Source organism: Chaetomium fimeti, assembly GCF_033439085.1.
Source record: "Chaetomium fimeti strain CBS 168.71 chromosome Unknown B0H64scaffold_1, whole genome shotgun sequence".
NCBI lineage: Eukaryota > Fungi > Ascomycota > Sordariomycetes > Sordariales > Chaetomiaceae > Chaetomium > Chaetomium fimeti.
The window spans coordinates 918,668-942,593 of record NW_026944329.1 but is presented as its reverse complement, the minus strand read 5'-3'; the positions used below and the strand labels follow the sequence as shown (position 1 = coordinate 942,593).

The 23,926-nt window shown below is 58.5% G+C and overlaps 11 protein-coding genes across 11 annotated transcripts; 3 read left to right on the top strand and 8 right to left on the bottom strand.

Moving 5' to 3' along the window:
• Positions 1-187: 187 nt before the first annotated feature.
• B0H64DRAFT_333309 (Rec8 like protein-domain-containing protein) lies at positions 188-3,098 on the top strand. The gene is made up of 2 exons (XM_062801077.1): positions 188-859; positions 914-3,098. The coding sequence occupies exons 1-2, from the start codon at positions 596-598 to the stop codon at positions 2,600-2,602; spliced, it is 1,953 nt and encodes a 650-aa protein (XP_062663571.1). The 5' UTR covers positions 188-595; the 3' UTR covers positions 2,603-3,098.
• A 107-nt stretch (positions 3,099-3,205) lies between these two features.
• Positions 3,206-6,035, bottom strand: B0H64DRAFT_421427 (Alpha/Beta hydrolase protein). The gene is made up of 6 exons (XM_062805531.1): positions 5,793-6,035; positions 5,538-5,734; positions 4,067-5,481; positions 3,796-3,998; positions 3,613-3,729; positions 3,206-3,539 (listed from the first exon to the last, which is right to left on the bottom strand). Exons 1-6 carry the CDS (start codon positions 5,892-5,894, stop codon positions 3,417-3,419), a joined length of 2,157 nt encoding a protein of 718 aa, XP_062663570.1. The 5' UTR covers positions 5,895-6,035; the 3' UTR covers positions 3,206-3,416.
• Positions 6,036-6,189: 154 nt separating this feature from the next.
• Positions 6,190-6,672, bottom strand: B0H64DRAFT_379851 (uncharacterized protein). The gene has a single exon (XM_062802699.1). The coding sequence runs from the start codon at positions 6,476-6,478 to the stop codon at positions 6,197-6,199; it is 282 nt and encodes a 93-aa protein (XP_062663569.1). The 5' UTR covers positions 6,479-6,672; the 3' UTR covers positions 6,190-6,196.
• On the bottom strand, positions 6,190-7,656 carry B0H64DRAFT_6232 (histone acetyltransferase subunit NuA4-domain-containing protein). Its single transcript, XM_062808526.1, has 3 exons — positions 7,370-7,656; positions 7,066-7,257; positions 6,190-6,897 (listed from the first exon to the last, which is right to left on the bottom strand). Exons 1-3 carry the CDS (start codon positions 7,535-7,537, stop codon positions 6,571-6,573), a joined length of 687 nt encoding a protein of 228 aa, XP_062663568.1. The 5' UTR covers positions 7,538-7,656; the 3' UTR covers positions 6,190-6,570.
• A 155-nt stretch (positions 7,657-7,811) lies between these two features.
• Positions 7,812-10,167, bottom strand: B0H64DRAFT_379847 (uncharacterized protein). The gene is made up of 4 exons (XM_062802698.1): positions 9,889-10,167; positions 9,733-9,823; positions 9,479-9,643; positions 7,812-9,424 (listed from the first exon to the last, which is right to left on the bottom strand). The coding sequence occupies exons 1-4, from the start codon at positions 9,990-9,992 to the stop codon at positions 8,312-8,314; spliced, it is 1,473 nt and encodes a 490-aa protein (XP_062663567.1). The 5' UTR covers positions 9,993-10,167; the 3' UTR covers positions 7,812-8,311.
• Positions 10,168-10,470: 303 nt separating this feature from the next.
• B0H64DRAFT_6188 (uncharacterized protein) lies at positions 10,471-11,815 on the bottom strand. Its single transcript, XM_062808516.1, has 2 exons — positions 11,661-11,815; positions 10,471-11,582 (listed from the first exon to the last, which is right to left on the bottom strand). Exons 1-2 carry the CDS (start codon positions 11,718-11,720, stop codon positions 10,950-10,952), a joined length of 693 nt encoding a protein of 230 aa, XP_062663566.1. The 5' UTR covers positions 11,721-11,815; the 3' UTR covers positions 10,471-10,949.
• A 1,406-nt stretch (positions 11,816-13,221) lies between these two features.
• Positions 13,222-14,070, top strand: B0H64DRAFT_315980 (uncharacterized protein; the record flags this gene model as incomplete). Its single annotated transcript, XM_062800268.1, has 3 exons — positions 13,222-13,274; positions 13,381-13,592; positions 13,643-14,070. The coding sequence occupies 3 exons, from the start codon at positions 13,222-13,224 to the stop codon at positions 14,068-14,070; spliced, it is 693 nt and encodes a 230-aa protein (XP_062663565.1).
• Positions 14,071-14,422: 352 nt separating this feature from the next.
• On the bottom strand, positions 14,423-15,862 carry B0H64DRAFT_6078 (3-hydroxyanthranilate 3,4-dioxygenase). Its single transcript, XM_062808498.1, has 4 exons — positions 15,659-15,862; positions 15,472-15,578; positions 15,323-15,398; positions 14,423-15,190 (listed from the first exon to the last, which is right to left on the bottom strand). The coding sequence occupies exons 2-4, from the start codon at positions 15,501-15,503 to the stop codon at positions 14,750-14,752; spliced, it is 549 nt and encodes a 182-aa protein (XP_062663564.1). The 5' UTR covers positions 15,504-15,578; positions 15,659-15,862; the 3' UTR covers positions 14,423-14,749.
• On the top strand, positions 15,758-17,566 carry B0H64DRAFT_6086 (Ctr copper transporter family-domain-containing protein). Its single transcript, XM_062808502.1, has 4 exons — positions 15,758-16,287; positions 16,362-16,545; positions 16,823-16,910; positions 16,960-17,566. Exons 1-4 carry the CDS (start codon positions 16,198-16,200, stop codon positions 17,075-17,077), a joined length of 480 nt encoding a protein of 159 aa, XP_062663563.1. The 5' UTR covers positions 15,758-16,197; the 3' UTR covers positions 17,078-17,566.
• On the bottom strand, positions 17,231-22,223 carry B0H64DRAFT_448084 (uncharacterized protein; the record flags this gene model as incomplete). Its single annotated transcript, XM_062807040.1, has 6 exons — positions 21,050-22,223; positions 19,858-20,979; positions 18,611-18,902; positions 18,388-18,553; positions 18,284-18,334; positions 17,231-18,207 (listed from the first exon to the last, which is right to left on the bottom strand). The coding sequence occupies exons 1-6, from the start codon at positions 21,829-21,831 to the stop codon at positions 17,231-17,233; spliced, it is 3,390 nt and encodes a 1,129-aa protein (XP_062663562.1). The 5' UTR covers positions 21,832-22,223.
• On the bottom strand, positions 22,208-23,898 carry B0H64DRAFT_379809 (EXS family-domain-containing protein). Its single transcript, XM_062802697.1, has 2 exons — positions 23,615-23,898; positions 22,208-23,541 (listed from the first exon to the last, which is right to left on the bottom strand). The coding sequence occupies exons 1-2, from the start codon at positions 23,703-23,705 to the stop codon at positions 22,409-22,411; spliced, it is 1,224 nt and encodes a 407-aa protein (XP_062663561.1). The 5' UTR covers positions 23,706-23,898; the 3' UTR covers positions 22,208-22,408.
• Positions 23,899-23,926: the final 28 nt, after the last annotated feature.

Sequence of the window (23,926 nt, the reverse complement as noted above, 5' to 3'; positions counted from 1 at the left end):
CCCGAAAGCTTGATCTCGTAACGAATGGTAATTCGGGTATTGGTTACGCAAAGCTCTCTCTGGATATCGTTTCACGTGACTATGCTGCCTGAACCCGACTCGGTGGCTGGTGGGGCACCCCAGCCTCTCAAATTTCGCAGGGGCTTGATTTTCTCGCTCAAGCTCGTTGCTGTTCCCACCCGCCGTCCCTCCATCCGAGCCGACAGATCCCTCCCTCTTCACCTCCAATTCGACCCTCCCCCATCTCAATCATCGTTTCTTACTTGCTCCCGCATCCGTTCCGATGCCCATTGCACCACCCAAACCGATTATTAGTGACAACCTCGACGGGTTTCCTTAATTTGCGCGTTGCCCTGAGCCGTGTGGCGAAACTTGCTCCAGCGCGACGCCATTGCCCCAAACAACGCAACGCGCCTTGTCGTGTTTACCTCTCCACCTCCCGACAATCCGCCCGCCATCTCAGCTGCCCCGCCGTCGCGTCCCTCCTATCGCGCGCGGACATCTCCGCTAATTTAACTTTTCGACAATTGCCATATTACCACACCCCTATCATTGACCCTCGCATCTTGCTTCTGTTACCGCCGTCGCCGCCGTCATGTTCTGGTCCGGGACACTGCTCAGTGCCACCGGCCCCTTGGCCAAGGCATGGCTCTCCGCCAACCAAGAGCGCAAGATTTCCAAGGTCCAGATTCTGCAGCACAACTTGCAAGACAGCGTGGACGCCATCATCGCCCCCAATGACGCCCCCCTCGCTCTCCGCCTGAGTGGCCAGCTGCTGCTCGGCGTCGTCCGCATCTATAGCCGGAAGGCGCGTTATCTCCTCGACGATTGCAATGAAGCTCTGATCAAGATTAAGATGGTATGGCTTGCCCCGCGAAATGCACTTTCCCGAGTTGCATATTGACGCGCCTAGGCTTTCCGATCAACCGGTAACCATGACATTCCTACAAATCTACATCCAACCGCCAAGGAGGCGCTCATGCTCCCCGATACCATCACGCCATATGATAACCTCGACCTGCTCCCACCGCCGAGCTCCGAGTTTCTTGCTTCGCAAATCGAGGAGGTAACGGCGAGCCCGATAAACGCCCGCAAGGCTGCCGTCAGGTCCAGCCACCGTGACATCAACCTTCAGGAGGACTTCAACAACAGCCAGTTCCTGCAGGATACTACAGGGGACGATGAAGAGCTGGCCCTCGCGAACATGGACGACCTCGACCTGGAGCTGGACTTCGGCATGGATATCGATGAGCGTCCGACCAAGCTGATGGACAAGAGCGTGGAAATTGGCAGAGATGCGCCGGCCGCCCGGCCGGTCGAGGAGGACATGTTCAGCGAGCTGGATATGGGCGGCCCGAGCAAGGACCGCCAGACGCGTGAGCCATCCCTGGGTCTCGATCTGGACTTCGGCGATGGCGTGCAGATTGCCGATGGGGAGGGTGATATCCAAATGGGCGACGATGATCTCCAGTTCAACGTCGGAGACGAGTCCGCCATGCCCGGGGCCGCGCGCCCGGACATGAGCCGTGCGCGCATTTCCGAGTCGCCGCTGTCCGATATTGACGAGGACTTTGCCAAGGAGGTCGAGATGGAGTACAGCCGGCACATGAACACCGACATGTACGAGCCGGGCGATGACCCGACAGCATCCATGATCCGGGCGCCTCAGCGACAGAAGAAGAAGAAGCTGCTCCAGCCAGACGACCAGACAATGCTGTCCAACGCCCAGATCAAGGAACAGCAAGCGAAGCGCGACAACATTCTCAAGCCGCAGTCCTTCCTGACGCACGATCCGTATATCGTCGGCCTGATGGACCTACAAAAGAACGGCGGTTTTGTCAACAACGTTTTGTTCGAGGGCCGCAGCAATGGCTGGGCCCCCGAGCTGAAGGGCCTTTTGTCTCTCGGATCTATCCGACCTAACGCGCTGAAGCGGAAGAGGGACAGCGGCGTTGCCGATCTGGATAGCGAGGATGAGCAGGGCGTTTCAAAGTCGCCGCGTCTAGAGCTTCCCGAGGATGAGACGGTGCTCGGCCTCGACGGGTCCATTGCCGGCAACCAGAGCATCGCCGCGGACGGCACGGTACTCGACATCCCCGCCGATGACACTGTCGTCCTGCACGGCGACGAAGAGGAGAATGAGCGACCCGACTCGCGGGGAGGTGCTCCCTCCAGCCCGATGCCTAATTTCGATGATACCACCATGCCGATTGTACACCCCTCCGACAGCGGCCCCGTGTCCATCGGCACTAAGCATGCCGTGCACATTCTCCGCGACCTGTTCGGCGCCGAGGCCGCCACGAACCCCGAGAAGCGCAAGAAGACGGCCGTCATCTTCCAGGAGCTGCTGCCCGAGCACAAGACCTCCAAAGCCGACGCCACCAAGATGTTCTTTGAGTGCTTGGTGCTCGCCACCAAGGACGCCATCAAGGTTGAGCAGCCCGAGGGTGCCCTCGGCGGCCACATCCGCGTCCGCGGGAAGCGCGGGCTCTGGGGAGACTGGGCGGAGCGCGAGGCCGGCGGCGAGGCTGCCCGCGAGCCCCACCAAAACCAACCCGAGAGCGCCGTGCAGTCGGCTGCCGCGGTGGCCGTGGAGGCGTAGGGGTCTTCTTCTATGGTCGATGCCTAAAAAGAACGGCGTGGCACCTGTAATGTTGGCTTCGGGTTTGGCTTGTTGTTGTACTGCATAGATTCCTTGGTATTTCTGGCTGGTGGCGCTGTTGTGTTGGGGCATCGGGTCTTTGTTTACTCTCTCTCTCTTCTTTCTCGGTCGTCGTCAATACGACCGAGTGGCGTTTGGCGCTCCGGGAAACTGGGGATACCATTGTTGGACGGCTTAGTTCTGGTCTGGGACAAAATCTGTTGGTGATGGGGTACGTCCTCGTTGGGAACGCGAGGGAGATGGCTAGGTTATTGTTTGTGGTAGTGGTTTTGCATGAGTGTATTGGTTTGGAGGACGGATTGACAAGCGACTAGGCGCTGTCGTCGTTGCCTTGTGTGGGTTTGGGGATAGTTGGGTGGACCGTGTAGGTGGCTGTAGGATACATACAGCTGCAAGGCCTGATTAGATAGCGATTGAATCGAACTAGTTTAGATCATGTCTGTGTTCGTTGGCGATGTTGGTTTTTCTTGTTGACTGTTTGTAACCCTCCATGCATGTCATCATGTCTTTAACATCTCACATCAACAATTTGTGCAGGAAGTATGCAACCAACCCCTTTTCGTATTCACAGGTTTCAAAAACATGGATCAAGCCATCACAATTGACAATTACTAGCCCATCCTTACCATCCACATCATCCTTAATTACACCTGCAGAACATGTCCATCCATATCGGCGAAAACAAGGACCCTAACTAGACAAAAACCTAAACTAGACCACTAACCCGGGCGCTCCCGCTCTGAGGTCAGCCCACTCATACCTTCAACCTTTCCGTCTCCTCCGCCAGGCTCTGCTCCTCGTCGATGCCCGAATACTTGTTAATCCAGCCGATCACCTCACGATGCCAGACGAGCGAGTTCTCGTGCTTTAGCACCCACTGCAAGGTTCCTAGGGTCAGCAACCGTAGCCAAACTCATTGTTGAATCTCGGATGTGACAGAACAAACTTACGTGGTTCTCGTCGGGGAACATGAGCAGCTTGCTCGGCACCTTCTTGGCCTGCAGCACGTTGAACGCGGCCAGGCCCTCGGTGATGGGCAGGCGGTAGTCCAGCTCGCTGTGGATGGTCTGCATGTGGACACGCCCTACGATTAGCATGCCTCACAAAGTATTAAGAGAGAGTGGGACACTGACCAGCTGCGGCGTGGCCCAGTCGGCCACAAAGCGCGCAGGATCCCATTTCTCGTAAGACGCCCTGTTGTCGTACAGGGTACCCTCGAAGTCATGGATGGGAAAGAACAGCTCCTCGGTGCACCACTGGTTCAGCGTGCTGAACACGCCGTCGTGGCACACCAGCGCCTTGAACTTGCGCCCCAGCGGGTGGCCCTGGATCCAATCTGCCCCCCCCCAAACTCATCAGCAAACCAACCAAACCAACCAACACCATGGAACGGGAAAAACTCACTGATCATATACCCGCCATAACTCGCCCCCAACGCAACCGCCCTAGCCCCATCCACCTCCGCCAAATTCTCCACCACCCACTCAAAGCACCTCACCAGATCATTATACGGCCTCCCGCCCCACTCCCCCTTGATCCCGTCCTGCAGCGCCATCCCATACCCCGTGCTGCCGGTCGGGTTGGGGCACACGACCACGTACCCCTGCTCGGCGAAGACGGCCGGGTTCCAGCGCGTGGACCATGAGTCCTGCCAGGCGCCCTGGGGCCCGCCGTGGATGAGCATGCAGAGCGGGTACTTGTGCGGGGGGTCGGAGGGGGAGTAGCTGGAGGGGCGCACGACGAGGGCGTCGATGTCGTAGGCGCCGCCGGCGCCCGGGAAGGTGATGGTGGAGATGGAGTGGGGGGAGAGGTTGAAGGCTTTGCCGTGCTTGGAGGCGGAGAAGATGGTGGTGGATGTGGAGGTGGTGGGGTTGGTGATGGAGTAGCAGGCGTTGTCGATTAGGGAGGTGGTGGTGATGAAGAGTTGGTGGCCTTTGGGGGTTTGTGTTTTTTCTTCGTCGTTGGTAGGGTCAGCGAGGAGGTAAAAGGCGCGTACGCTGCCGTTAGGGATTTTGATGGCGGTGGGGAGGGCGGTGCCGGTTTTGGAGGGGCTGGAGGGGAGCTCGACGATCAGGGTGCGGCCGCGGTCCTCGGCGGTGACGTAGAGTTTCGCGTCGTCGTGGCTCCAGAGGATGGACTCTGGGCGGGTGTCCCAGCCACCGTTTCCGTCTTGGGTGGCGTAGAATTCCTCGGTCTTGTCGGGGTGGGCGATGTCGGGGACGAGAAGGAGGCGCGGCTTGTCGGACTCGTACTGGTTGCTGCGCATGCGAGTGAAGGCGACCTTGTGACCGCAGTGGGAAAAAACGGGGCTGTTAGAGTAGCCTTCGAGACCGGGCGTCTTGACGATTTGTGGAGAGGGCGGGCTGGACTCGGTGAAGGTCTTCAGGGGGATGAAGTAGAGATCCGTCTTGGTGTAGATGGCCGCGTTGAGCTCTGGGTCTTTAGCCACGAACACCAACCCTGACGGGCCGATATCAAAGTCACTAGTGCCTCCGAAGGGCGGCACGGGCGAGGAGAGCTTAGTCCCGGCCAGGGCATTGTGGAGGGTGTTGTCTCGGAGCGAATACTTGTCGTCTTTCTTGTCGATGACACCGTAGAAGATGGAACTAGCGTTGTTGGTGTTCCAGGCATCCCAATGGCGGACGAAAAGGCTAGTATAGACCTTGGCACTAGACTGCGGCTTCTTCTCCGTCTCGGGATTGCACAACTTCCCATGGGGGGTCGTCACAGCCGAACAGGCAAAGGCCACGGTGCCGTCTAGGAGCCGCTTGACCTTCACATTGGAGATCGGACCCTTGACAGATCCAACCTCATATGGCCTGTTAACAATGGTTAGGGCCGTGAACAAGCCAGCACTGGGTAGGGGATAACCTACTCGATTCCATCAGCCCAAGCGATCAGTACGGTGCTGCCATTGTCTCCGCTCTTGAGATAGAGGACGTCATTATCCCCAAGCCAGACAGGCTCGCTCGCGCCAGGGCCCTCGAAGACGGTGGTCGAGTTACCGGAGTCAATCTCGAGGACCTTGATCTGGGACGTGTTCTTGTGCTCCTTGAAGCAGTATGTAGATACCTGCGTAAGTCAGTCGATGGTCTGTCCATTCGAATTTAAGGGTTACCCAGCCACATACCGTGTACAAGACCAGCTTCCCCGACGGATTGGGCACTCCTGCCGACCGTCTCGGGGCCGAGAGCATCACCTCGGGGGTGAATTTGTTGGCCGTGAGCGTCATCGTGGCTCGGTTTGGGTATGACGAGACTATGAGCTAGAGATTATGATGATAAATGACCTGGTATAATGATGATAAAAATTGAGGATCATTCGGGGAGAGTGAGAAGAGGGATGGTGTTGAGCAGGTGTCAGCTCTGGAAGGCGAAATTAGTTGGTGAGGGGCACCAAACAGTTCGGCCCCGCACCTTGATGGGCAGCTCCATCCAGCACAGCAGCCAGAATAGGCAGGAGATGGATGGAGGGCGTAAAGGGGGTTGATTACACAACTGGATAGAATCGGTTGTGAGAGGATGGAAGGGTGGACTAGAATGCATGGATAAACATACTCCCAACTACATGCCGTTGACAACCCTCAATTCCGTCTAAGTACATGCCTACTACATACAGACATCCACCGCCTTCTATACCTCGACCTCTCCCTCTCTTTCCCACGTAAATCCCAGAACATCCCAAACGCCATATCCCCCCTAGCCTCTCCGGCCAACGCGCAATTAAACAAAGGGGTATGTCCCAACCTCCATCTGCAAACCCTTCCCCCAAGAACGCCAAACCCCAAAAGCAGCACCCCCTCCACCTCCAACCCATCTCACAAACCAACCCATCTCACAAACCCACCCATCTCACAAACCCATCCACCTCACAAACCCATCTCACCCACCCACCTCTCAAGAGAAGCCTCATTTCCTCGCCCCAAAACTAGTCCTAACCTTCTTCGCCTCCCTCCCATCCGTCTCACTATCCTCCCCCCCACCACCACCATCTCCCCTCCCAACCCCACCACCCCCAACACCACCCGCAGCCGCCGCCGCAGCAGCAGCCGCGCTCGCAGCAGGCGTGTTCTTCTTGCTCTTCTTTGTCGACGCACCGCTCCTCCCTCCGCCTCCGCCTCCTCCTCCACTGACGGCGCTTGTCGGCGTGGGCGCGCCTGAGGGGCCGTTGCCGTTGCCGCCGAAGCTGCTGGATAGGGGTGTGTGTGCTGGGGTGGAGGCTGCGGTTTGGGCGTCCTGTTTTTTGGTTGTTTGTTAGCAAGTAAGTAAGCGGGGGTGGGTAGTGTGTGTTGGGTTGGGTTGGGTTGGGTTGGTTTGTTGTGGTTTGTTTTGGGGTGTTTTGGGGTGTTGTGGGGGTGGGTTTGGGGGGAGAGGGGAGGGGGGGAACGGAAGGGGGGAGCGTACGGCCGAGGTGTTGTAGGAGACGGAGCTGCGGGAGAAGACGCGGTTGTGGTCGAGGGCGCCGGTCTTGCGGCGCAGGGCGGCGGCGGCGGTGGCGCCCTTGACGTAGTTGTCGAAGCCGATGATGATGTTGCCGCTGGGGGTGCCGTCGAGGTATTCGGATTCTTTGTTGGAGATGTGGTCCTCGATCGAGCTCTGTTGTTGTTTGGTTGTTCCCCGGTTAGTGAGGGCTCGCCCGCTGTTTTCTCTTTTTCTCTGCGTCTGAGAATAGAGGGTTGAGGCAGAGTAGTAAGGGATTGGATCGCACCAGCTTTTTCTCTAACGTCCTCTTCCGAGAAATCAGCTCCTTTAGCTGCTGCCGCTGTTTCTCGTAGAAGGGGATTCCCGCTGCAGAAGATGATGAAGCCGCATCGCCGCCGGGGCCATTGGCCCCCGCCGACTTGGTGTTGCCACCAGGAGGTACGTTTCCTGTCATATTGAGACAAATATGCTGTTGTTCTCCTCGTTGTTAACAGATAGGTATTTTGTGGTGGCCGTGAGGTTGAAGTAATCTATCCGGCTTCCTGCTGTCGATGACGGAGTGCGACGCGACGGGCGAACCTCGAATTGTCCGACAAGGTTCCTTGGCGGGCCAGCCAATCAGCGCATAATAGGCACCTTCCCGCACTGTGCGACCACCACTGCGATTCAACTGGGCCCTGGAGGCCGACTATAAAAAGGACGATGGAAGTCCGTTTGCATGGGACCACGAGAGCTTGCAGTGGTTTGTTCAAAACAGCAACATGGGATGTTTCTGGTGTACTTCCGTTACAAACTCAAGAGGTGGCACGATAACGTTGCGTCAAGGATCTCAAAAACGATACAAAGACAGGGAGGAATTCACAGTCGAGTCGAGGTAAGATAACTTTCGATTCTATAGACCTGAGAGAACCTGAGAGACTTCAGACAATTTTGGCGGGCAACGTTTGGGGGGAGTTCAGGGGTTGGTCTCACAGATCCCAATCCTCAACCAAAGCCAGTGCGATACGCCCCAGAGCCATGATCCTTCTTTGCTAGATGAGACGGCGCGCCCGTCCTGGAATAGTAGCAGAGCTTCAAGCAGCGTTAGCCTCAACGTGGTCGTCTCCGCTCTTCGAGGATCTCATCTTCTTGATTTTCTCCTTGAGTTCCCTCTCGCGGAGTTCGCTGGCTGCTTTTGCGTCCTACAGAGAGTCGTCAGTCAGTCAGTTCCGCATCCCCATCACGCCTCTCATCGCCCCTCCTTTCCTAACGTACATACCTGCTTCGCACTCGACGCCGCCGGGTCGTCACGGGAAGATCGCGGTCTGTTCTCAGCGCCTGAACCATCAGCCGATCTGTTCCGTGTAGAGGAGTATGAAGACGCAGAAGAGGCTCTCCGGGCCCCGTGTCCGCCCCTCGGGCTGTCGTCGCCACCCCCAGCAGCACGCCGACGGGGATCGCCTCGCTCGCGAGACCGCCGGCTGGGAGAGCGGCGCCAGCTATCATACGAACCAGCGGGGCTAGCGCCGCGGCTCCCACTCCGAGTTCGGGCTCTGCTCCGACGTGCGTCAGCGCCCCGAGAGCCGCTCCGGCTGTCGCGTCTCGTCCGCCTGGGTGGGGTGCGGCTGGGCGACCGCGAGTACCGGGAGGAGGATGTGGATGCCGAGCGGGTGTAACGGCGGACTGGCGTTCGGGACAAACTGCGGCTCTCGCTACGGCTGGGGCTCCGACCGCGACTGCGACTCCTCGAACGCGAGTAGCGACGGCGTTTGGGCGACGGCGAGCCGCGGTCTGACGACACGGAGCGAGTCCGGCCGCGCGGGGACCGGCGCCGCTTGGGCGCGTCCCGCCGAGACACCGGGGTGCGGGACCGAGACCGTCCGCCGCGTCGTCGCCGCGGCGGGCTGGGTGACCGGGTGATGGACCGCCTATCCCCTTCCACGCTAGGCGTGCGCGAGAGCGACCGGGACGAGGTCGACCGGACCGACACCGACCGGGTGCGGGACCGGGACCGAGACCGGCGACGTCTGTCGTCGCGCCACCCACCGCCCCCCCGCCTGGGTGGGCTCCCACGTCTGGGTGGACTTCCGCGGGGAACGTAGATATCCCGTTGCCATCCTCCGCCGCCGCCGCCGCGGGGCCCTCCGCGTCCTCCACCACGCTCACCACGCTCGCGGAAGCGGGGCGGCGAGCGGGACCGCCCGCGCCCGAACCCGCCCCGATCTCTATCATCCCGACCTCCACGCCATGTGTCACCCCGGCCGGGTCCCCCACCGCCGCCTCGACCACCTCTTCCGCGGTCGCGGCGCTCGAATTCGTCTCGTCGCTGGCGGGCCTCTTCGGCGGCCTTGTCCGCCTCCATCTGCTTGGGTATCAGTCTGTGTGTCGAGATAATAGCCGGTTGGCTGTTGCCCACCTTCTCCTGCATCAGCTCCAGCTTCTTCGCCTCCAGCAACTCCTTGGGCACGCCCTGCGGGCTGGCCTGCCCGCTCAGCAAGAGCTTCCAGAGCTCCTTGCAAAAGGTCGGCGTGTCCTTGTCGAGGAAGCCGGTCAATTGGATCTGCATGGATTTGATATCGGGCTGTGGTGGTATCGCACGGTCGAAGTCAGCAAATGATAAAGGCCGGGGGAGGGGGTGAGGGGAAGGGAGTTGGTAGGTTGGATACTAACATGGCGGACGCCCTCGACGAGGTCAAAGACCAGCTCGATGACCACGTCGTCTTCGCCCCCCAGGATTTCTGTGACTCGGTTGGCGATCCATCTGATTGGGCATGCTGTCAGAACAGGGGGTTGATCTCGTGGTCGGTGTCGGTCGGCAATCCTTACTTCTTCATGACCTGCACATTGACTTTTTGCATATCCACCTTCTGGTTGAACTCGGGCGGGAATTTGGTGCTCTTCAGGAGCTTCGCGTCTACGCCGGTTGCCATGGCTGTCGGTCGGCTATGCCTTTGCCTACCCTTCCCCTATTTGCTGTGGTGCGTCGAGAATACGTCGAGGCAGTCGCTCGATTTAATCCCGTCGTTCACCCGTGGTGGAGAATCCTGTCGAAATTGAAGATGGTTAAAGTTTTGTCGCCGAGGCGCTTTCCAGCGACGCGTGCTGACGAGATGGATGTGAAGCTCGACGGGTCTTGGCAGGCTTGGCGGGCGGGACTGCTGCACCCCACTTCGGAGAGCGGTGACAGGGATGCAAGGGCGTGGGGTTCGAAATAGCGGGGGGTCTCGATTTGGTTGTCGCGTGCATGATCTAGAAGCGCTCCAGTGGACGGATGTGTGAAGGTGTGTGTGACACTGTAAATACAGTAGGTGGTGGTGATCATGAGGCTCTCCAAACCCTCGGATCAGGAGGGAAATGAGGGATTTTTGTCCCGCCTGAGAATGAGTTGTGAACCGCGTTTGCCTGCAACAAGTGCTTCTGAGGGAACAATGGATAGGTGTGATGGCACTGATGGATACTAGGTATCTGATGCTTTCATCCAGAGAATTGGCATTATTCGGCTGTTGTCCGAACATCAAAGCAAGCAGTGCAGAAAGATGTTGAGCCTATACTCTCCGCACACATCGCTTCTGGACAGACAAAGACTTCAGAACTCAACGTCAGCTCTCTCCATGCAATAATGCAGAGAGAACGATGGAGTGGCCTATCCTAGAATACTCGTACATTTTCCGTCCGTCCATTAATTACCCAAGGGCCGACTGGCCCCTTCACTGGCTCAACAGTGTTTATACCAACCTAGTGTACATCCATAACGCCGTGATACTCCATGCATGATACCCGGCGCCATGCAAACCCTCGCTGAGCCCTACTTATAACCCAATAATAAGCCGACATGACCCGGGAAAGTGTAACAAATAACCACACCCCTACAACATTAACGAGCTCTCTTAGGTGCTCTTGGGATAACTGAATCTCGCCCTCCCGGGGTCGCCATCCTTCTTCTCCCCTTGCATTTGCTTTACATGCAGGGCAGCAATCTTCTCTCTCAACTTGCCGAGGTTCCGATTGTTGTCCTGATCCTTCAGCTTCGCGCGGATCTCGTAGAGTGCCATGAGGGAGTTGGCTCGGTCCACGTCATCATCGATCTGCTGGTTTCGGGTTTCATTTAGTACATGGCCATTGCTGGGGGTCGTGGAGAGGAGCGAGAGTGAGAGCGAGTATGTGGCGGGGATGGTAGCGTTGCTTGATGGGTATGTGGTGATGGTGGTGGTGAAGGGTGATTTCCTGCTAACCTCTGCTTCTCGTCGCGGCGTCCCGGGGATGGAGCCGTAGGATGAGTTCGCGCGTGTGTTGGGCGGTGTAAGAATGCGCCGACCGTATTTGTCGAATTTGGCGGGCGAAGCTGTCCTCGATATGAACGAGGAGCCTGCCGAGGCTGCCGAGCCGGCGGATCCAGTGCGTTTGTGGTGTCGCAGGGCCGGCCGGGTGGGCGGTTGGTCTGACTGCCTGGCCGAGTCGGCAGGCGACGATGTCGGGATGGACTTGTTCGCGTTGACTAGGGCGACAGCGGCTTGTGATTCCTGCTATAGCAAAACATTAGTCAGGGTTTCCTACACGAAGTCGAAAGGCGGCATGGCGTGGGTATGGGATTCGCATACCGCCGCATTCAGGTCGCTCAAGTCAGCTAGCATCTGTGCAAGCTGAATGCTCTCCATCATTATGGATGTTTCGTCCAAAGTTGGGATGGGCCGTCTCGGTTTTTCGCGATCATTCAAAATAGTCGAGACAGCAACGCGTCGAGGTTGCCACTGGTGACGGGCCGGGTGTGTCAAGGTCTAGAAGACTGGCTGCACAGTTAAAAGTGTTGGTGGTAGGTTGCGTGGCCTATTGGAATCTTGCGTGAGATGGATGGTTTCACAGAGGAGGATTTTCTCGGTGAGGCGAAGAGCAGCCAATTTTATGCTGGTGCCAGGTAAGCTACCTAAAGGAAAGCGCATACCGACATTCCCCCGCGGTGCTGCACGGGATGGTGTCCATACATCAAGTTGCGACGGAGAACCTGGAACTGCCCGTCCCGTGACCGCAGGGCTGAACTAGGTTATGACGGACAGCCTGTCAACGCGAATCTTTTTCTGCTTTGTTCAGCGGGGGGCTATCGGGACCGACAGGGGACCGTGGCTCGGGGCACTCCACTGCCCAAAAACGGCAATACTCAAATTGGACATTGGATTCAACATTTCTGCTCAAGGTATCCCGTCCTCACTCGACTTCTTCTATTCGAATTCTGTTGCTCGATTATTTTGCTTGATTCTGCTCAACCCATCTCATTTGATCTTTCCTCTTTGATTGCTTTTATTTTACATGGTTTGTTTTATTTTTTTGCTTTCCTTCACAGATAGATCGACTTCTCTCTTTTTTTTTTTGTCGGTCAGAGGGCAGTCCCACACTCAAGGGGGCTCGTGCATCCTGCCCTCGTGGGACCCCCGCATTTCGGTTTCGCCTCCTTCCTCCTCTTCAGGCCTGGAAGCGCCTCTCCGATGCCTCTCGGCGACCGTTTTCTAGGCCCTCTATTCCCGCAGCATCTCAGCCATCCCGCTCGTCCCGTCCGGCTGGAACGCGTCGGCGACGGCGAACTCTCCGGACGACAGCCACACACGGAACCGATTGCTTGCCGTGATCTGATCGGGTTGCCGCTTACGTGTGCCTTCTGAGTTCAAAATCGATGGAAGGCGAATAACGAGACAACCAGATCTGGGGTTCCGAATTGCTCAAGCATTGAGTCTGGCGGCGATGGCGGCTTATTAGCCTAAGTGCCTAATTAATCAGACCAGCAGATCTTCCAAGCAGCAAGCAGCAATGCCGATACTGAGCACTTGTCCTGCGGAGTTCCCCATAGTTATATTATAACCTTTAGCTTCAAAGCCGGTATTTAACGATAGTTATGCAGTAACCTGGTCTGTTGCTCTGTTTTGCATGTTGCCCCTTGCTGCTCTGGTGGGTCAACATCGGCCACCCAAAAGTGTTCCCGTCGGCCGAGCCAAAATGAGAGAATGACCACATTCGTACTGCCGGAGTTGCATCGTCTTCCCGATCGGATTGGACGTTACACCTTGTCACCAACCTGTTGTACAAGTATAATATAAGCGGCGCCCGTCAGCGCGGGGGAATTGTTTCACAATGGTACTCTTACTCAGGAGAGGAATCAGAGGAATGGCGACCATGACATCGCTCAAGAAGACCGGAAAGGTGGTCTGCATTGGCCGCAATTATGCGTGCGTCGCCCTTTTTGCTTACCTGGATTGGTCGATGCTCGGTCCTCATTGCCCCGATTGCGGCTTAGGATGGCGTTGGGATGGTGTGTGGCTGACAGTCATCCAGGGACCATATCACGGAGCTCAACAGCGCCCGGCCGAAGCAACCCTTTTTCTTCCAGAAGCCGAATTCGTCCATCTTGCTCCCGGGCGAAGGTCCGGTGATCCGTCCTCGAGGCGTCAACCTGCACTATGAGGTTGAACTCGCCCTCATCCTGGGCAAGCGGGTGAGGGATCTCAACGTGCAGGACGAGCAGGGGGCCCTGGATGCCATTGAGAGTGAGGCAATTCTTCCCGGACCGTGATTCGAAATGCTGAACCGAGACCAGGCTACGCCCTCAGCATCGACATGACGGCACGCAATGTCCAGAACGAGGCCAAGAAGAAGGGCCTGCCGTGGGACATTGGCAAGGGCTTCGACACCTTCCTGCCCGTGAGCAACATCATCAGCAAGGCCGCCATCCCGGACCCGCACAAGATCGACCTGTACCTGAGCGTCAACGACAAGGTGGTGCAGAGCGACTCGACCGAGCTGATGCTCTTCCGGATCCCCAAGATCCTGAGTGACATCTCCAAGGTTATGACGCTCGAGCCGGGTGACATCGTCCTGACGGGCACACCCAAGGGCGTTGGCCCCGTCGTGCCGGGGGATGTCATGCGGGCGGGGATCAGGGTCGACGGCAAGGAGTTGGAGGAGGCCAAGATCGAGGTTGCCGTGGAAGAGTCGACCGGGGCGTATGAATATGCCGAGACGTGATGCGCATTCCTCGCTGTCATAGACATAGATGGATAATCATGGGGATATCCGGGATATCCGGAGTATCCGGAGTACCCGGAGTGTTCGGAAAAGTGGCTGCCTCAACGCCCACTTTCATCCAAAGTTTTTTCAACTCTTTACAAGTTCCTTCCCGGCCAATTGTGACCAGCCCACGGCATATATACCAACTTCGCATCGCACACTGTCACCGACCCTCCCCATTGAAGCCAACACCGGTTGGCTCAGCGGCATTGGGAGGGACCCGGTTGGAACGCCAACCGAAAGAGGCCGTGGGTTCGACTCCCCCCTCGCGAAGATAAAACCTGAACAAGGCTTTTCGTAGCCTGCAGCCCCCATTCGACCGGCGGATGGGGTCAGTAGGTGAGCTTTTTTGCCTTGTTACGACCTTGACCTGCCATTCATATCCATCACTGTATCATACTACTAGGTAGGGATGACAAACTCGTAGTATGGTTCGAGAGTGCGCATTCAAAATTGGCTCTTCCAGTGTTCTGTTCGCCAGCGAAGCCGCAAACGCACGGTAGTCAAACCTGAGCTCAAACAACACACCAATGTGATTGCTAGCAAGGCTCTAAAAAACAAGCACAAATACACCCGCCCATCCACCTCCCCACTCCCCAACCACAACCACCTCACCCATCCAAACACACACACCACCCTACTCCAAATTCGGATCCCGAATCGACCCCGGCTTCGGACACCACTCAGCCACCTCGCCACACTTGCCACACCTCCGGCCCTCCTCATCCGCCCTAAACGCCTCCACCGCCTCCTTGATCTGCGTGCCCAGATCCGTACAATGAAACGCGGCCTCCTTCACCACCGCACCACACCCCTCCGCTTGGCAGTACCAGCGCATGCGGTCGAGCGAGCCGGCGGGCCGCTTCTGCTCCAGCACGAGCCCCACCGTGTCGGCAAACCGCACCGGGTTGTGCGGCGTGTCCGCCGGCAGCAGGAACATGTCCCCCTCGCGGATCACCACGTCCCGGAAGGCGCCGTCGTCGACGACCTTGAGGATCATGGCGCCCTTGTGCTGGTAGAACCACTCGGGCGTCTGGTTGATGTGGTAGTCGGTGCGCGCGTTGGGGCCGCCGACGATCTGGGGTGGGGGGGTTAGTTGCCTTGCTTGGGTGGTGTGGGTGGAGGGGAGGGAATGGGGAGGTTGGTGAGGGTTGGTGAGAGTTGGGGAGGGTTGGTGAGAGCTGGGAAGGGGGTGCAATGTAATATGTACCATGACAGTAAAGTCCCCGTTGTAGACGCAGTAGTTGTTGATGGGTGGCTTGAGAAGGTGGGAGTTCTCCTCCAGCCTGGAGCATGGTTAGTGGTGGTGAATCAGAGGGTTCTGATGGTGTTAGTTGGTTCAGAAGGTGTCAAGCTTACCACTTTGGGAGGTTTACTGGCGGTGCGAGCATTTTGAAAGCTTAAAGACTCAAGAACTAGGATATTCCCGATCGATCTGTTTAGCGGCAAGTTGAAGTTGTAAGTTGCTTGAATGTTTGAAGGTGGTCCGAGTAAGCGTCTTATCCCCGCAACCCTTACGGAGTGGAACGGGTATCGTCGGTCGTACAGAATAGACTGAGCAGCTACCTCCCTACAACATGAAATCGGTGTTGAAAGACAACCTGGAAAGTAGAGTCATATTTTAGGGGTTTCCTTGACCTTTAGCCGTGAATTGGTCAAACTGCGCCCCCGAAAAACTCACAGCATCAAACGATTTCCAGTCTCACCTGTTTCATGCCCCGCCAACAGACCCCGCCCTCGCCGAGCCGGCAGGCCCAGCAGCAGTGACGCCGCTCCCGGAATGAGTTCAGCGCAGTGGATCTCTTTAGCGGCCCGCCTCCTGCTTGAGTGCTCGACACCCACCCACTCCGGGACCTGAACACGCGAGCTTAATTGGGACAAAACACCACCCACCCACGAAGTATACAACCACCCATGAGGACAAGTTACCGTGATTTTGTAGTTTTGTAGACATTGACATCGGAATTCCCAACTGCTGCGCCACCCACTTCAATTCCTCAATCGCTACCGCGACAACAGCTCATCCGCTTCACCCTCCCCTCGCCCTCCCATCGCGTGCCCCAAACATCAACTCATCTATCCGCCATGGACCACTCTTCCCACGATCATCACCACATGATGGACCACTCGTCCCACGCCGACCATGGCGACAGCGGCCCCATGTGCAACATGAATGTCAGCGCACTCCGCCCCCACTACTCCAACCATGCTTGCTCCCCCTTCACCCACCCAAGCTCACGCCCGCCTAGATGCTCTTCACATGGGATACAACCGACCTCTGCGTCGTCTTCCGCCAATGGCGCATCACGTCCACGCTGAGCCTCGCCGTCTCGCTGGTCGCCGTGGTGGCCATCTGCGCTGGGTACGAGGCCCTGCGCGAGGGTATCCGGCGGTATGAGGCAGAGCTGTCCCGCAGGGTCGACACCGCGCCGCGTAAGTGTTGTTCCTTCTCATCTATCTCCTAGCCCCTTTCACCCCCTTTTTATTCGCTCCTCCATCACCACCCAAAAGGGTCGATCAAGCGCACACGCACACATGCCACATCGTATACATGCCCAAATCATGTAGTGTAGCGAGCTCTTCCGCTAAGAAGCATCACTTACGGATCGAGTGCCCGGGTCCCCCTCGCCATCATCGTCACCGTCCGCACCGCGATATTCTGAAGAACCAGCTACTGAGACAGCCCCCTTCCTCGTCCCACCGCGTACAGGCCAGAACCGAGAGCAAATCACGCGGCAAGCCCACGTCACCAAGGCGGTGCTGTACGGCATCCAGAACTTCTACGCTTTCATGATCATGTAAGTTTCCCTGTTCCCCTTTCTGTGCATAGATAGACTGACGGGCCAGGCTCATCTTCATGACCTACAACGGGTGGGTGATGATCGCGGTGTCGGTGGGCGCCGGGCTGGGCTACCTCGTGTTTGGCGGGCAGACCCCCGTGACCAAGGAGACGGCCTGCCATTGAGGAGCGTCAGCACACCATTTTGTCGGCGAGAAGATGGAGACCGGCAGCCCCGTAGAGGGATTCCCTTCCCACCTAGTCTACACCTATATCTACCTCGCATCTTCTTTCTATTCTACTTCTCAAAACAGCGGAGCCAAAACCCAACCGATCAGTCTACATCTTACTCGGCTCCCCCTTCTCCTTTTCCTTCTCCTTCTCTTTCGCCCTCTTCGCCTCCGCCTCCTTCGCCTTCTTCCAGTCCTCGGCCGACACCACACTCCCCGCCCTCTTCTTCTCCCCCATACGACCGATACTCGCCAGCGTCTCAATGATGCCCTCATCCCCAAAATGGCGGTTGTGCTCAAACTCGGGCCGCTCGGCGTACGCAACGGTCGCGGCGTCGACCAGCATGCGCGCCGTCATGCCCCACACCTTGTAGCGCTCCAGCTCCCCTCCCCCCGCCACCTTTTTCTTTCCGGCCCCATCCCCATCCCCATCCCCATCCCCATCTTTATTCTTTCCGCCCCCCTCCTCCCCACCCCGTTCCCCTTCGCCCTCCCCCTCCGACAGCGCGGCCAGCCCGCCCTCGCGCACGCGCGGCTTGACCACCGTCTGGTCGGTCACGGGCACGTAGAAGAAGTGCATGCGCCACTGCGAGTCGTGCCACGTTGTCCAGCTGCCCTCGTACCAGTTGCCCGCCGGCAGCGGTCGTGGTGCGGCAGCGGGCGCTGCTGTTGCTGCTGCTGTTGCTGCTGCTGCTGTTGATGCCGACGGCGCTGGTGTTGTCGGTGGTGTTGCTGGTGGTGGTGGTGGTGCTGGGACCTCGTCGGTCTCACGTAGGAAGTTGTGGAACGGTGCTGAGAAGACCGCCGCCACTTCCTTGGCATCGAGTCGCGGGATGAGTGACTCCTCTACCGTGGGGGACGGGCTCGCGGGGGGCTTTGTTGTGGTGGTGGTGGTGGGAGTGGGGTTGGTTGTGGCGGCAGTGTCGCCCGTGTGGAGAAGGGCGACGCAGGGGCGCACGACGAGCTCGGTGCGGGCTAGGTTCATGGGCAGGTAGCAGAGGTGCTCGATGCGGAAGGGCGCCGGGAGCTTGTTGTCGTCGAGGGGGAGGCCGATCTCCTCCCAGGCTTCGCGGCGGGCGATTTGGTCTAGGGGGTAGATCAAGGGGGATTAGAGGGGAGGGGTAGAGTAGATAGGGGCGGGACGGAGTGGGAGAGAGCATACAAGGTGACTCGTCTAGGGTGTCGGCTTTGCCTCCCGGGAGGGCGGCATGTCCTGGGCTGGGGGTTAGTCAAGGGATAGGGGACGAGGGCTGGGGTGGTGCGCACCCGAGAAGCTGCGCAGGCTGGCGGCGCGCATGGTGATGACAACGCGCAAATCACCCCGTTTGTCGGCGTACAGGAGCATTAGTACCGCTGCACGGCGACTAACTGGGAGGCGGTCCCAGAGCGGGAACGGTGGTGGCTTGTAAGCCCTTAGCCGGGCAATGGCGGCCTTGGAGCGCATGAGCTAGGGATAGCACACGAGATAGGTGAGAGACGAGGTACTGACCGCCGAAGCTGCATTCAGCGGAGCCATGGTCGATGCATCCCAATAATTGGATCCCTCGTGCCTTTCTTCTTCTTCTTCTTCTTCTTCCTCGTCGACTTCGGAGGGTAACTCAGCGGCTTCTCCGTCTAAATCGGCCGGAAGCGGAAGAGCGGTGTCGGAGGCCGGAGCGTCTTGGATACTCTGGATGACCGTCTGGACTTCTTCCTGGTGTTCTGGCGAGCCGACTTGCACTTGCACTGGCGGTTGCTCCTCGGTAGGGAGAGATGCGCTCATGGTCTCGGGCGCCAGTGCGCTGTAGGTGGTTGGGTCACGGGTCGGGTGTGCAGTTACCCGTTCGGATAACAAAGACCGGCTGCGGAAGGGAAGTCACAGGGCTGAGCAGTTGGGGTGCAGGATGCGGGGCACTTGCCGGGACCTCGGCCGGCCTGTGGGGTGCGTTGGGTAGCACCGGGTACCGTCAAGGCCGGTAATATCCGGTGTTTAGGGGGACGGTACGGGATGTATGTACATATGTATAGTAAATCAAGGGTTGGCACGTTGGGAATGATATAAAATAAACATAAAATATCTAATGTAAAGGAGAGAAGCCTGACTTCTTTTTTTGGTCTGTTTTAAACTCCCAAATCGTGAATACCCCTGAACACCAACCCGTGACTTCTCCAGCACTACACCACACTCCACCACCCTACACCGGGCGCATCCCAATCCCCAACCCCTGACCTCCCGTTCTGTGATCATGACCTGTTTCCGCCGACGGCCTGGGCGACGGCCTAGGTGACGGCCTAGGTGAAGGTCTCGGTGACGGTCTAGGTGAGGGCGACGGCTTCGGGGATGGCCTCGGGGATGTCACCCCTTCCATTCCCCTTGGCTGGGGACTTCCCCTCGGGCTAACCTCTCTCGAAACCCGAGCTGCCTGCGGGGCAGGGCTGCCCCGGGAACTGACTCCCTGCCGGGAAACCGACCTCACCCCAGCAGCAGACCCTAGACTCTCCTTTCCCAAACTCCCATTCGAACCCGTCCCTAGCCCATGTCCCAGCCTCCCCACGTCAGAAGCCCTCCCAATCGGTCCCCCTCCCCCTCCCGACATCACCGTCGAGGACGCCAACGGCGCAGCCGGCGCGGAAGCCAACCTCCCCCTGAATCCCACACCCCCCTCCTTACCACCCAACCCACCCACCGCCATAAAAGAAGAACCGACACCAGAACCGACACCAGAACCAACCCCAAACCCAGACCCAGACCCAGACCCATTCCCATTCCCATCCCCATCACCCCCACTCAAGACCTGCCCCCCATCCCCCAGCACCCGAATACTACTCTTCAACCTCTGCCGCCTCCTCTCCTCCGTCCCCGCCCCCGCCGCCCTAGCCAGAATAAAATCCGCCGCGGCCCCAACCAGACCAGTAGTGCGCGCCGCGAGGGAAGCAACCGCCGTCTTTGATTTGGGCCCCCCCAAGCCGGGGTTCGTGTTTGGGTTTGGGTTTGAGGGCTGGGAGGGCGTGTACGGGTACGGGTTCGGGTTCGAACTCGGCCGCAGGCTGGGGGGGTAGGTGGTGGCGGTGGTGGTGGTGGTGGTGGTGGTGCCCTGGGGGAAGGAGGGTTGCTGCGGGGTGTTGGTCGGCACGGGCGGCGGGGGCGTGCCTGGGGCGGTGGTCATGGAGGTGGCGGAGGTGCGGTGGTGGTGGAAGACCTTGGCTATGATGCCGCCGCCGCCGCCGCCGCCGCTGCTGCTGTGGCGGTGCCGGTGCCGGCGGTGGGGCCGGTTGGGGGTGGTGCCCTCGCTGAGGTCGCTGGGGATGGAGACGGGGATGGAGCTGCCGGTGTTGGGGGTGCCGGTGGTGTTGGGGTTGGTGTCGGAGTCGGAGTCGAAGTCGAATTTGCTGGGGGGTTGGGGGTCGCGGGATGGGGATGGGGATGGCGTGGTTGAGTGTTGCTGCGCGTGGAAGCGGTTAGGGTGTCGTCCAAAGGTGCTGGCGCTCACTGCGCGGGGGGCTTCTTGTTGGGGGTTGGAGGGCCGCCACACGGGTTGGATGCGTTCGGCGCTGCCTGAAGGCCGGGTGTCTGAAGAGTGTCCCGGTTGGCGGTGGTGGCCGTGCTGGACTGGCAAAGGAGGAAGTGGTTTGGGGCCGGGGCTGCCGTGGCTACCGGTGCTGCTTGTGTTGCTCCCTTGGAGGAACTGTTGTGTAGCAAGCTGTGCCCGCCTGATCCTGTTATCCTCCAGCGGCGAGTGTGCGCCTGCTTGTGCAACTTCCTTTATCGTTTCGTGGTAAAGATCCGGAGTGAATTTGCTCGGTGAATTCCATCCGGGGCTCGCCCGTTCACTTTCCAGCCGAGGCGAAAGAAGGGGTCGCGGTGAATACCCGCCGTACCTAGCCGATCCTAGTAGTTCCAATTCCGGGCTGCGGCTCGGTCTCGGGGGCTTTACGAGACGGAGCGGACTCGGCAGGGCGGTTGAGCCAGTACTTCCGTCGATAGGGATGGCCGGAGCCAAAATAGCCCCAGCCTGACCTCGAGAAGTAGCCTTTGCCGTGCCCTTCCCCATCGCCGTCTAACTCGGAAACGGCCGTTTTAGGCTCCTCTAAGCCGTAGTCACTGCCGCTGTTGCTCAAAGGAGAGACTTCTTCGCCGTGTGTCTGTATTTTGTGCTCTTCCCGGATTCGCTTTTGCTGTTGGATAGCCTCTGAAGGAACCCCAATACCTGTGACTCTCTGGATCTTCTTCGCAGAATCGTGCCCCGTCGGCGTCGTCTCTCGGTAGGTCGGGGCGTTAATGCCCGACATCTTCTGTATCTTGGAGATGGACAGTTTGTGCTGTGGCTGTGGGGATCGAAGCGTCTCGAACCCTGCTCCTGGGACGCCGGCCGTATTGACCTTCAGTCCCTCTTTCTTAAGGTGCTTATCTGCAGGTTTGTCTGGGTTGTAGGTAATCTCAGCGTGTCCGTTATCCGTAGGCTCGTCACAGAACATGAGATAGATACTACCCTCGGCAGGACTGACCACGGGCGCAGGAGTGGCCAGGGCGTCGTCCACTTCCTTGCTGAAAGCAGACACGCCAGAATGTCTGTGGAGCGGTACCGGCGGCAGTGCTCTCTTCCCGTACCTCTCGACCTCTCTGCGCGGTGGGGGCGCGAGTGGGTGATGGACGGGCGCGTCTGGTCCTGACCACCCCAAGGTCGAGCTGGAGATATCTGGGCTCTGTGGTAGAGGCATATTGGCAGTCATGTTGAGGGGTGTTGTAACGTTTGCAATCCTCGAGCCGGCCTAGATTCTCACTAGAAGGGTGGGAATAGTAGGTTGGGTGGTTCGATGGGACCAACCACGTTGGCAGTCCTTTGGTTGGAAATTCCTAACAAAGACGAACCTTCGATGGCACTCCGGCCCGACTTCTTGCTTTGTGTGTCGCTCCTCATCCTCGCCGCCTTCCGTCATGAGACGGCGTGCGCCTTTGTCCAAGTTTGCCCTGGATAAAACGTGGGCCTGAGCCTAGACAACGAACCATTGTCGTGAATGGCGAAAGAAGATTTGCGGATCAATTCGTCTTTGGACGTGGCGATATATGCTAGGACAGGTTGCACTTGTTGTGGGTTGATACCATTAATTTGAACGAAAGCCGGTGTGTATTCTTTCGCGAAGAGATATTAGTCTACAGTTCGTGATTGATAGGAATATCTTGCCCATACCTCTGCCAGCAGTCTTCAAACGCCCCTCTAATGCACACGTAGACCGTAATATACAGCCCGACTTTTCCAATAATGCCACACAACACCGCCAGACCGTCCTAACGCCTGAGAACCAACCCTCAGTCCTCATCCTCGTACTTGTTACCCTGGTAATCCCCTAGCAAAACCATGTCGTCCATTCCCAAACCGGTCGTCGAATTCCGAACCCATTCGGTCTCGACGCGGAAAAAGATCCAGACCCAGCGCCTGAACACCTCCAGGAACTGAATAAGGAAAATCGAGCTCTCGAAATCGCTGATGCGATCCATGTCCGAGCTCAGCTTGATCATCCAGGTGCACCGCAGCACCAGATCCAGCACAATGACAGCGTAGTACACCCCCGGTTTGTGCACCAGGAGGGTCCGCCGCAGACCAAACGGATGCTCCGGCGAGCCGCGGTCCTTCGAGAAAAGTGTCAAATCCCAATCCTTGGCCACATCCCAGTAGAAGCTGTAAAACGAGTTGAGCAGGCAAGCGGCAACCCACGCTCTGTACAGCCCCGGGGAGCCGTCCTTTTGGCCGCGCAACATGGCCCCGAGCACGATGACGGGGAACGCCGTCGAATACTTGGCGGCGTTGGCCAGGTGCTGGCCACCCCAGCCGGTAGCCTCGCGGAACGGGGCCTTGCGCACGCGCACAAACTCGATCAGGCACTGGCGCAGCCGGATGGCGCTGGGCACGGCCATGATGAGGGGGACGAGCACGGCGCCGCCGCAGCCGCGGTCGGGCCTGGCGGTGGCGGACCCGTCGCGGCCGCCGAAGAAGAACATGCACAGGCAGACGAACAGGTCGGCCAGGATCTTGGCGTAGCTCGTGAGCACGTCGGCCAGCAGGATGTCGCCGAACTTGCCGTCCTTGGCCTCCGCCAGCCCGCCGACGCTGACCCGCCGCAGGGTCCACAGCAGCCGGCTGCGGCCGGTGTGGGAGACGGAGAGGCGGCGGAGCGGGATGGAGAAGAGCGCGGCCAGGACGAGCAGGTTGGTCATGGGCAGCCAGTCATAGTCGATTACCCGGCGCGGGTCGCGGCGGGTGAAGAGCCAGAAAATGAGGATGGAGGCGCCCGACGCGATGGAGAGGAACGAGGCGAGACGGTAGGTCGAGTGGTGGTGGGTTAGCTGTGTCGAGCTCGAGCGGCCGGGGTACCGGATCAGGGCGGGCACATCGATGCGGCGGAGGTGCAAGAAGTGGAGGTTGAAGCCCCATCCCCAGACAGCTGCGGTTTAAGTTTCGTGTTAGAATATTCTGGTTATCTAGAGTCATTCTATCATCTCGAATTCGTAACACACCTAAGATGACGATAAAGGCAATCCGATAGGGAAGCGGAAACGTCACACTGAACGAGTCGAGTTGGTGCTCGACAGCAGGATCACCGTCCATTGTATCCGTGGATTGGGGCCGCCAGCGTCATCGAAAGACGCTGTCGACGGTACGAGGGTGTGGAGGAACGAGTGTTGTCGGGGTGTTGTCAAACACGCCAATGTCAAAGACAGAAAATGGAGAGATTGGAACTTCCGGAACGTCCATGGTCGAGGCCAGAATTGATTTCCGCCCTCTGCCCCTGTATTTCCCCCCTTGGAAAAATAAAAAAACGGGGAATT

Excerpts from the sequence above, each read along its gene's own strand:
- B0H64DRAFT_333309 (XM_062801077.1), top strand. The coding sequence starts at position 596 with ATGTTCTGGTCCGGGACACTGCTCAGTGCCACCGGCCCCTTGGCCAAG. Across the intron at positions 860-913 it reads CTCTGATCAAGATTAAGATG|GCTTTCCGATCAACCGGTAA; the intron begins GTATGGCTTGCC and ends TGACGCGCCTAG.
- B0H64DRAFT_421427 (XM_062805531.1), bottom strand. The coding sequence starts at position 5,894 with ATGACGCTCACGGCCAACAAATTCACCCCCGAGGTGATGCTCTCGGCC. Across the intron at positions 5,735-5,792 it reads GGAAGCTGGTCTTGTACACG|GTATCTACATACTGCTTCAA; the intron begins GTATGTGGCTGG and ends TGACTTACGCAG. Across the intron at positions 3,730-3,795 it reads ACTGGGCCACGCCGCAGCTG|ACCATCCACAGCGAGCTGGA; the intron begins GTCAGTGTCCCA and ends GTCCACATGCAG.
- B0H64DRAFT_379851 (XM_062802699.1), bottom strand. The coding sequence starts at position 6,478 with ATGGGTTGGAGGTGGAGGGGGTGCTGCTTTTGGGGTTTGGCGTTCTTG.
- B0H64DRAFT_6232 (XM_062808526.1), bottom strand. The coding sequence starts at position 7,537 with ATGACAGGAAACGTACCTCCTGGTGGCAACACCAAGTCGGCGGGGGCC. Across the intron at positions 7,258-7,369 it reads GGACGTTAGAGAAAAAGCTG|AGCTCGATCGAGGACCACAT; the intron begins GTGCGATCCAAT and ends AAACAACAACAG. Across the intron at positions 6,898-7,065 it reads TCTCCTACAACACCTCGGCC|GACGCCCAAACCGCAGCCTC; the intron begins GTACGCTCCCCC and ends ACCAAAAAACAG.
- B0H64DRAFT_379847 (XM_062802698.1), bottom strand. The coding sequence starts at position 9,992 with ATGGCAACCGGCGTAGACGCGAAGCTCCTGAAGAGCACCAAATTCCCG. Across the intron at positions 9,824-9,888 it reads AATGTGCAGGTCATGAAGAA|ATGGATCGCCAACCGAGTCA; the intron begins GTAAGGATTGCC and ends ATGCCCAATCAG. Across the intron at positions 9,644-9,732 it reads TCGTCGAGGGCGTCCGCCAT|CCCGATATCAAATCCATGCA; the intron begins GTTAGTATCCAA and ends ATACCACCACAG.
- B0H64DRAFT_6188 (XM_062808516.1), bottom strand. The coding sequence starts at position 11,720 with ATGATGGAGAGCATTCAGCTTGCACAGATGCTAGCTGACTTGAGCGAC. Across the intron at positions 11,583-11,660 it reads TGAGCGACCTGAATGCGGCG|GAATCACAAGCCGCTGTCGC; the intron begins GTATGCGAATCC and ends TTGCTATAGCAG.
- B0H64DRAFT_6078 (XM_062808498.1), bottom strand. The coding sequence starts at position 15,503 with ATGCTCGCACCGCCAGTAAACCTCCCAAAGTG. Across the intron at positions 15,399-15,471 it reads CCAGTAAACCTCCCAAAGTG|GCTGGAGGAGAACTCCCACC; the intron begins GTAAGCTTGACA and ends ACCATGCTCCAG. Across the intron at positions 15,191-15,322 it reads ACGGGGACTTTACTGTCATG|ATCGTCGGCGGCCCCAACGC; the intron begins GTACATATTACA and ends CCCCCACCCCAG.
- B0H64DRAFT_6086 (XM_062808502.1), top strand. The coding sequence starts at position 16,198 with ATGGACCACTCTTCCCACGATCATCACCACATGATGGACCACTCGTCC. Across the intron at positions 16,288-16,361 it reads GCCCCATGTGCAACATGAAT|ATGCTCTTCACATGGGATAC; the intron begins GTCAGCGCACTC and ends ACGCCCGCCTAG. Across the intron at positions 16,911-16,959 it reads TTCTACGCTTTCATGATCAT|GCTCATCTTCATGACCTACA; the intron begins GTAAGTTTCCCT and ends CTGACGGGCCAG.
- B0H64DRAFT_379809 (XM_062802697.1), bottom strand. The coding sequence starts at position 23,705 with ATGGACGGTGATCCTGCTGTCGAGCACCAACTCGACTCGTTCAGTGTG. Across the intron at positions 23,542-23,614 it reads TGCCTTTATCGTCATCTTAG|CTGTCTGGGGATGGGGCTTC; the intron begins GTGTGTTACGAA and ends CTTAAACCGCAG.